This window comes from Akebia trifoliata, chromosome 8 (genome assembly GCF_017979445.1).
Source record: "Akebia trifoliata isolate Shusen 1 chromosome 8, ASM1797944v1, whole genome shotgun sequence".
In the NCBI taxonomy this organism is placed as follows: domain Eukaryota; kingdom Viridiplantae; phylum Streptophyta; class Magnoliopsida; order Ranunculales; family Lardizabalaceae; genus Akebia; species Akebia trifoliata.
Window position 1 is genome coordinate 37,214,149 of NC_141382.1, and position 9,532 is coordinate 37,223,680.

The window sequence follows — 9,532 nt, forward strand, 5'->3', positions numbered from 1 at the left end:
CACATTCCAAGATGACTCACCCGATATTTGGGATGTTTTTCAACAGGCTTATTGTCCTTAGTATTACAAATAATTGTTCAGTTAATCACTATATATAAACATATCCATTAAAAAAACAACAATTAAACCTCTTCTCTTCTAAACATTGGCCTTGAGACCAAGACATGAGATGAGACTTAAATGGGTCACACTGCCGGGTCCACATGTAAAACAACATTTTCCCAATCCCACCCATGATGAAAAATTCTCAAAACCCAAAGACCAGAAAAGACCAATCATATTTTTGTGGTGGTCCAGTTGAGCTAGAAAAAAAAATGGTGTTAGTGAGCAAAATAATACCAAACAGAGCCTAAAAGCAACACGACACACTGAGAAAAATGGGATACATTATGGATACAAAGATGAGTTGAAAATTAATTACAATAAAGGAGCAACCCTGACTTTGCTATTGGCTAAAAAAAACGCAACAAAACATTTCCAAACCTGCTCACTTCCATATAATAGAGAAAACAACTAAACACTGCTTGCTTTAAACACCCCAAAAACAGTAATAGAACCAGCTTCCCTATTATAGGTCCAAATCAAACCAAGCCAAGCATTTCAAGTATTAACACAACCCCCCCAACTATTCCTGGTTGCCACCACCCCTCCCACGACTGCCCATCCTCCCCTGCCCACGACCATAACCTCTCCCTCCTCCCCCTCTGCCTCTTTCATATCCAGTACCTATAAAACAGATTGTCAAATGATTATCCTTAAAAGTATAGATATATGCTACTGACACTGAATTTAGTGAGAATTAATGAACCAAATTATCATTTTGCACCAGAAAAAATTGTGATAAATATCTGTGCTAAATTATTCACACAAACTGCACTGGAGTGAAGGGATGAGTACAAGTCGAGTTTCGACTGGTTCAAATCCTAATGGTCAAAGCATGTCGACCAATACATGTACACGCACACACACACGTGCACATTGAAGCACTTTCATCTCGAGACATGGTATAGGTGTGTGTAGTGTACACTCAGGATCAACCAAGATTCACAAACTATGCTATGTTTCTGACTTAATGATAGATAGTTCTCTACAGGAAATGTGCAAGACATGTCTGCAGGTAATGAAACAATAAACACTAAAAAAACATATTGTTGTATGTTAACACTTGATTAAATATACAAATAAAAACATAGCTAAATTCCTTTATAAGAGAATTACTGACATTCCCAAAATGTAGTATCCAATCCAAATTCCGAAATTATCAAAATTGAATTAAAAATTGTACCCCATTCATAATTTCATTTGTCTTAATTTCCAAGACTTAATCCTAAGTCAAAAAAGAAGAAGAAGAAGCAACATTTAAGAGTATAACAACCACTCTAGGTAAAAAAGTATAGTAATATAAAACTGTGAGAAGCAGCAGATGAGTAAGGTCGGCATGGAGAGAAATAGAAACAGGGAAGAAACAGAAAATATTAGAAGAAAAAGAAATGCCAGAGATAGTAGGAGTTGCAAATTGACTTGGGCCTCTACAAATTAGGACAAAACAAAATATGAGTATATATTGACAGAATGACAGGTGAAGTAGAATTAATTAGAGAGAAGGGAAGGCAAGCAAAGGTCTTAGGAGACCAAACTGCAAGGATGCAATAAATAAAAAAGAAAAAGGAAAAAACAGGACACCAGCCACCAAATAGCAAATGGAAAGAAGCTCCAAAGAATTCTTTTGCGTGATCTAAAGACATTAGCTCTCCAACAACTGAAAAGCCATAGGACTGGCTGGTATTGGGAAAGACTCAAGCTATGGCTATGAGGGATAGGAAAGAAGACAAATTATTCAAGCGAAGGGGTAATGAATGAGAATGTGATCAACAGATTTCCATTGGCTTCACAAAGCTGGCAAAAATTGACACAGATAAAACCCCGATGCATGAGAGTATCCGTGGTTGGAATCTTGTTCAAGATAACTGTAAATTTGAAAAAAGCCACCTTAGAAGGGACCTTCGAACCCCAAAACAATGGAAGCTGGGAAAGAATTGCTAGTTTGAAGGGCATAGGAATTGGTAAAATGGTATATAACTAAAATGAAACCTTCAAACAAAGACCCATAAAGTTCTCCTCCCTCTCCCCTATTAAAGGTCAATAATTTTCAACTATCTTGATTGGTACACACATATATCTTGTTACTGACCTTTAATAAAAATAATGCTTTAACATTGCAACTTCCATAATTATACAATCTATAAAAATAAAAAAATAAAAACTTTCATAATTATTGCAGGCTACTATGTAATGAAATTGGGGGAAAAAAAACAGAGAAAAATACACCACATCCCATAAAGCATAAGCCTTGGTCAAAAAGAACCAAAAAGGCAATGTTTCCCCTATGACAAGCTTTTTCAATGCCTATTTGAAGAAGGCGTAAACTTTAAAAGAATGATTCCTTGCCTCAAGGCCTTTGCTATGACCCTAAGGGGGTAAGCCTCTAACAACATTGAAAACATTGGGTCAAAGCATGTGGAATGAAACACAAAACACACAAACACATACAGGTCATGTTCAATTCTGCCACATGGAAGAGGTGTGCATGAGCACTTCAGGGGAAGAAAGATTCACTAAATCTGCTACATGTCCCTGTCTTCATGCTAAAGACGTCCACAGAAAATGGTGTTCATGGAACCTGAATTTGTGCACTATGCAAACTAGTAAGCATGTCCACAGAACATAGATGTCCGCACATATGCATGTCTGTAACAGACATACATGCAAGGAATGAAATCATAGGTGCTAAAAACATATCTTTTTATATGCAATTCATGCAAGCTTGAAATGCATACATACATTTTAACAAAAGCATACATTCATATTAACTGCTTACCATGATAGCCCCAACCTCTTCCTCGTCCACCTCCTCGACCCAAGTTCCAATACCCACCATTTTCTGCAAAAGAAAATTTTAAGTTGGTAAGCAGGAATATGCAAGATGCCAAAATAAAAAATAAAATAATATAATGCTTGGAAAAATACCATGATGGTTCCCATATCCACCTCTGCCCCAACTCCCACCATTTTCTGCAAAAGAAAATTTTACGTGGGTAAGCAGGAATATAAAAGATGCCAAAAAAAAATAAAAATAAAAAAATAATGCTTTGAAAAATACCTTGATGGTTCCCATATCCATCTCTGCCCCAACTCCCACCATTTTCTGCAAAAGAAAATTTTAAGTGGGTAAGGAGGAATATACACGATGCCAAAATAAAAAAAAATAAAAATAAATAATGCTTGGAAAAATACCTTGATGGTTCCCGTATCCACCTCTGCCCCAACTCCGCCCTCTTCCTCTGCCACGACCCCATCCCCGGCCAAATGAATCTGAATATCGCACGCACATAAATAGTTAAGACTTTGCTAAATTACAAGCAATTCGACATCCCCAGCCCTATGTTACCTGGTTCGTGGGTTTGCTCAGTTCGAATTCATGTGGTTTGCAAGTAAGGTTCGTAGGGGTAGACAGAGATGAGGGTATTTGTAGATTGAAGTGATGAGTAGGGTAAAAACGATATTGAGGATGGTAGATTTGGGGAAGAAAAAATCAGATTTTTTTAGTTGTCATTTTCTAGTTGTCTATTTATAATAGTCAAAGGGGCATGCTATCAATTTGAAATTTTAGGGGGATATCTCAAATATTATCAATATGTAGACAGGTGTAATAAAACTAGTATAAAATGATGAATTCATTTGGTTCTCTGCATATCATGAACCAAGAGCGAACCGTACCACAAACTGGTTTGTTTAGAACCAGTTTGTGGTTCGGAACCTTAGTAGCGAATTAGGTAATCCTGCCCCAGCCCATATATGACACATCACCTTCATTAGCACCAGTGATGGCCATAGGCACTTGTTTTGGTTGATGCTGCTGTTGTCGTTGATACTGATGCTGCTGTTGTCGATACTGATGTTGTGGCCTTGGCTTCTCCACATATGATGGAGCTTGATACCTAATAAAACAGAGAATTTCCTTCCAAATTTAATTAAAAATTCTTTTTTTTAAAAAATGCCGAACAGAATTAATGTAGCCCAGAAAAAAGTAAAAGAAAATAAAGAGTTAAACAAATAGTACTCAGGTCAGTTTAAGCTCGAAGACTGCTGAAGATCTAGAATTTACCCAGGCGATTTCTTGTTCAGCTCTCTTGTTGACAAGGAGATTGAGATCATTGAAACATGTCGAGTCATCTCTAAACTGCATGAAATGTTCATGGCCAAGAATCAAAATTATCTCATTGAGATATAAATTCATTTGGTGACGAGAAAAAGAAAGACAAGAGACTTACGGTACAAGACCCTCTTCAATGGGCTCCCATACATCAGTTATGCTTGTCGAGCTGATGGTCGTTTCTTGATGTAACCCGGGCATTCTCTTCTGTTTTTATATGTAAATGGATGAGCACAATCATCTATATGCATTTGTAGAATACAATAAATATGTAAAGAATGCTTGTAATCAACTGAAACTAACCTTTATAATTTCAGCAATGGTCACCGTCTTGCTGATTGCCTGTCCCATTGCTTTCAAGACTATCTCCCTCACAGCTTTCTCCTGAGCAAAGTAACATGAAAAAATGTGGAGTAGCAAATAATTCAGAATGAAGTGTCGCAAGTTCTTCACTAATCATAGAAATGGACAAATGGCTGACACATTTGTGCACAAGGATCAATCTTAATCATAGCAAATATATATAAAAGACGACATGCATAACAGAGAGAGAGAGAGAGAGAGAGAGAGAGAGAGAGATATGCTATTGGAACCCCAAATTTTACTTATTACACCCCAATTTCATAAATTATTTATCACACCCCAATTAAAGATTAAAACACACCTTTCAAACATTACAAAGGTTTGGCTCAAATTATAAACTCAACATTATGAAACATTACAACACTTGTTCAAAGAATTTCAGAAGTTTACAATTATGATTAGGCTCATATAAATCCTAAACCCAAAAAATAGAAATCTAGCACACAAAAAATGAGAGCTTCTATTGGCACCCCAACTTTTACTTATTCTCAACCATTCACACATTTTCTTTGTTTTTAATTGGGGTGTAATAATTAAAAGTTGGGGTACCAATAGCAGCTCTAAAAAAAACAGAAAATGTGAGAAAATGGGGCTCACCATAGTAAGGAAGGATTTTGTACAAGATCTAGTATAAACTCAAAACAACAAAGCTTGCACATCAAGTTATGCTATAAATCAAGGGTATTTTGTTAATTTGATGTATTCTTCTTTATTTGTAGAGTATTTGCTAGCACAGGGGTGTAATAGTACATCAAAGAATATCTGAACTATACACCATATTACTAAAATCTCTCATTTGTTTTCGCCCTTAAGGTTTGAAAATATGTAGCTCTAAGATCTTAACGTAAATGGTAAGAGTGCAAAATGAGCACTTTCCACTTTAGGGTAGGGAAGGTTTTGTGTTTCATAAGAAGCTTAAGGCCCTTATGAGGAACTAAATGTGTGGAGATAGGGAATTTTGTATGATGCACCAAATGATGAAGGTGGTGTTTGAGGAACTGGGAGAAATTAATGGAGTGTTGAAGCCAAAAAAGGTTATTGATTCCAAGGTCAGATTATGCAAGTCAAGGATCATTTGCAAAATTAATATGGAGAAGGCAAACGATCATGTTAATCGTGCTTCATAGAATGCTTGACGGGTAGAATGGTCTTGTGCTTAAACAGAAGAAGAGGATTCACGTTTGTACTCTCGACCTTCCATTTCCATCCTAGTTAAGGGATCCCAGACAAGTTTCCTTCAAAGATCACAAGGGCTAAGATGGGGAGGTCTCTTATCCCCTTTTCTGTTAATTGTGGTTGTGTGATTTGAAAATTACACAGACAAGATGGTAAAAATGTTTCATAACTTTTATATATCTACACAAGATACGATACGTGTATTTAGGGGCACAGATCCTACAGATGAAGATAAAATTGAAAATCAACAAGGTAAAAAGATAAAATTATTAAGGCCAAACATAGGAGGCATGTACGATTTTACTTCTATCAAAATTTCATGAACTTAATTGCTAAAAATCAAGCTACTGCATCTTATGAGCCACAACAAAATGAAGCATGTAAAATGGGGGAAAACGAAACTTTAAAAGACATGGTAAATGTTATGATACAAAGTTCAGACTTCCTATTCATCAATTTCAAGGATAACCTGAATTATAATGTTAATAACAATATCTGATTTTTATAAATTAGAAATACATCAAATGAATGTAAAGCGGAATCTTTAAATAGTGAAATAGAAGAAAGGTACTCAAAAGACTTTGTAGCTCTCTTTATGGATTAAAACAAGCTCAACCAATGGCAACGAATATTCCACTGAGCAATGATATAGTGGATTTAGTATTAATGAATATGAGACATATGTGTACACAAAGAGTATTGGCTTGTGTGATTGATTGTCAATATGTTAAAAACGTGTTAATTATGGGAACAAACAATAAAATCACTACATTCACTAAAATAATCAAATGAAAATTTAGCATGAAATACTTGGGTTTGCAGATTAAAACTTGGAATCAAAATAATGAGACCATCTGAAGAATAATCATACCTAAATCTCACTATATGAAGTACTAAGGATGTTTAATCAAGTATGATTCTAAAAATATGAGAGAAGGTGCATCTCAATAGTAGAAAAGAGGAAGCCTAATGTACAATACAAATTGAACTAGACCACATGTAAACTATGTTGTTGGTAAGGTGTGTAAATACACCAACAACCCAAATTATGATCAGAAGCATCAATAAGTGTGTTAAATTATTTTTTTGTTATGTGTGATACTTGACGGATAAAGCAAAGCCATTTGGATATCATACGAGGAGTTGAACTCATGAGTGGATAGGTTTCACTCTTGTAGGTATTTTATTTCGCTGAAATCCGCCCAAAAAATATGTATTACCTGATCTACGTTGAAATCAAGATTTATTGTGCTAAATAAGGCTGGTGTAAAAGCCACTGAGAAACTTCTTTGTAGATAAACATTTATGGTTATTTTAATTCATTGTGATTGATAAGAGGCAATAGATAAAACAATGAACAGTAAGTATAAATATGAATTTGGACAAAACAATACGTATAATTGTGAATTCAGACAAATAAGATGTAGGCACAACTTAAAAAAAAAAACAACTCTCTAATGGTATCGCCTCTATTGATTTTGAGAAATAAAAAGAGTATTGAACACATTCATTTAGTGAAGTGTTGTATAGAGATTTTTCCTTTTTTTTTTTTAATGATAACTTGCGTAGGGTTGTATAGAGAATTTGTGTATTCAACATAATGAGCAATGGGTTTAAGCTGATTAGTAAATAAAACACCTCAATGGAAATCCAACAAGTATGTTGCATCTCTTTCTTTAGTGTCTTTAACTATTAAGTTGCAACCTTTTCTTTTCACTTGTTATCCCAAGCAATATGTCTAAGACATGAACATTAACCTAGTAGTCTATTTATTCGTTGGTTTTGGACTCCATAAAAAACAAACACAATCAATATCTCCGCTTTGATCTACTTCAATTTTTATACTGTGTTTGATATTTTTAAAATGTTCATAATTGGATAGGTGACTTGTTATTCTTGATTTCATTATAACCTTGAGACTTGGAGTGTTGCCTTTGCAAGGTTATGGCCATTGAATCTAAGAAGTTGACACCTAGAAACTCTAGCCTTTTTTCTAAAGCGTGATGAAATCTTATCTTTAGAGCAGTGTGTACAATATGTGCTCACTCCATCCATTCCCATATAAGTTCTTTATTTCTGATTTATATATTCACACTAATGCTCTTGGGGTTCATTGGTGGAAGATTGCATCATTTTTCAAAATGCTAAGTCCTATCTCTCGGTTTTCGTTTAGTTATTTTCAGTTAATCACTTTGCTACGTATATTTTCAATAAAACCATAATTTGTGTCCCAAAAAACCATAATTTCAGTCATTTGCATTTATTCTATGAACTTCAAGTAAAATTGTTAAGAGCATCTCCAATGCTAATGCTAAATTTGCCTTTAGCAATTCTATTTTTTGAGATAATAAAGTGCAAAAATTGCATATTTGACATGTACCTCTCAAATGCTTCATCTAAAAAAAAATGCCATTGGTATGCTTTGGATGGCAATTTGGTAAAAAATTATAACAAAAAATGGTCTTTTTTGGTCAAAAGAAAATTAAAAAGACACCTTTTATAACCTAAAAGACACTTTAGCAAATATAGCATCAGTTTTAGCATATGCTATATTTGAGAGACAATTTGAGAGATGCGTTGGAGCGCAATTTTGAGAGGCTATTTCAAATTTTGGAATTGCCATCCCAATTTGAGACACCGATGGAGATGCTTTAGGACAGATACAAAATGCTCACAACTGATATTCTACTAATGTCATCGAACCCATTAGAGTAAAAGAAAAATGAAGATCACTCCATTATCCAAAAAAAATAACTGCTCTGGAGCGCGAAAAGACAAGCAAGATATTCTACACAAGTTCATGCAAAAAAGGGACACAAATTAATATCTAAAATCGCCATTTCATGCCAAAAACAAAAAGGGGGGGTGTAAAAATTAATATTAAAACTTAGAACTATGAACAAAGGCAAATTAGCTTTTATCAAACAAACCATCTCAGGAAAACAAAAAAACAAAAAAACAAAAACAAAAATTACCAATAAGAATCCTTCTGTAAAAAAGGCAGCTAGTGAAAATACAAGTGACTAAACACAAAAGGATTTATTTGAAGAGGAAAAAAGAAACAGATATATCCAACCATGAAAGCCTACAGTTAATAAAACCAAAAATACTTCAAAACCCATTAAAGGAAACAAGAAACTATGATCAGAGAACAGATAGATTCTGAAATTTTGATGGATTAAAAATGGGGAGATTACCTGAATAAGATTGGTTGCATAGTTGATATAGTTCCGGATCAGACCTTGAGCAGTGATTCGGATCTCGTTCTCGTTTATTGTTGATTCGGGTCTTGGTTTCTCGACTCTCTGATATCTATCCATGATTGTTCTTCTTGAGTGAGAGAGAGAAAGAGAGTAGACAAGAGAGGAGGTTTTGGGATTTAAAAGAGAAACAGAGAGATAGAAACCCTAAAACCCTAGCAGATGAGCTGAGCTTTAAGCTAAAACCTCAGCTATTTTTCATGGCTTTAAGTTTGTTGGGACATTAGGCCTCACAAAAACTGCATTTTGGGGGGACAAAAATGAGATTCTCAATTTTTTGGGAAATACCCTTTGTCAAGGAAAGAATCTGGGAAAAAGGTGTTCTCTTTGACAAGAATTTATTCATCTTCACTAAAGAAAATTAATTATGATTAATTATAGATATACAATAATGATTATTTTTATAAATTTTTAATTTCAATTCAAAGTTGTATTGGTCGTAAAATTTGTTGATCTTCACAAAGGGAAATTAATTATGATTAACTATCGGTCCGTCAATAATGATTATTTGATCATTTTT

The 9,532-nt window shown here is 34.5% G+C and overlaps 1 protein-coding gene across 2 annotated transcripts; it reads right to left on the reverse strand.

The window, feature by feature from the left end:
- Nucleotides 1-369: 369 nt before the first annotated feature.
- LOC147396665 (uncharacterized) lies at nt 370-9,325 on the reverse strand. 2 transcript variants are annotated; one of them, XM_086451693.1, is made up of 10 exons: nt 8,950-9,325; nt 4,517-4,597; nt 4,332-4,420; nt 4,166-4,240; nt 3,868-3,998; nt 3,295-3,372; nt 3,161-3,205; nt 3,028-3,072; nt 2,879-2,941; nt 370-726 (listed from the first exon to the last, which is right to left on the reverse strand). In XM_086451693.1, exons 1-10 carry the CDS (start codon nt 9,070-9,072, stop codon nt 626-628), a joined length of 831 nt encoding a protein of 276 aa, XP_086307819.1. In that variant the 5' UTR covers nt 9,073-9,325; the 3' UTR covers nt 370-625. The 2 variants fall into 2 exon arrangements, with proteins under 2 accessions (XP_086307819.1, XP_086307820.1); XM_086451694.1 differs by lacking the exon at nt 3,161-3,205.
- Nucleotides 9,326-9,532: the final 207 nt, after the last annotated feature.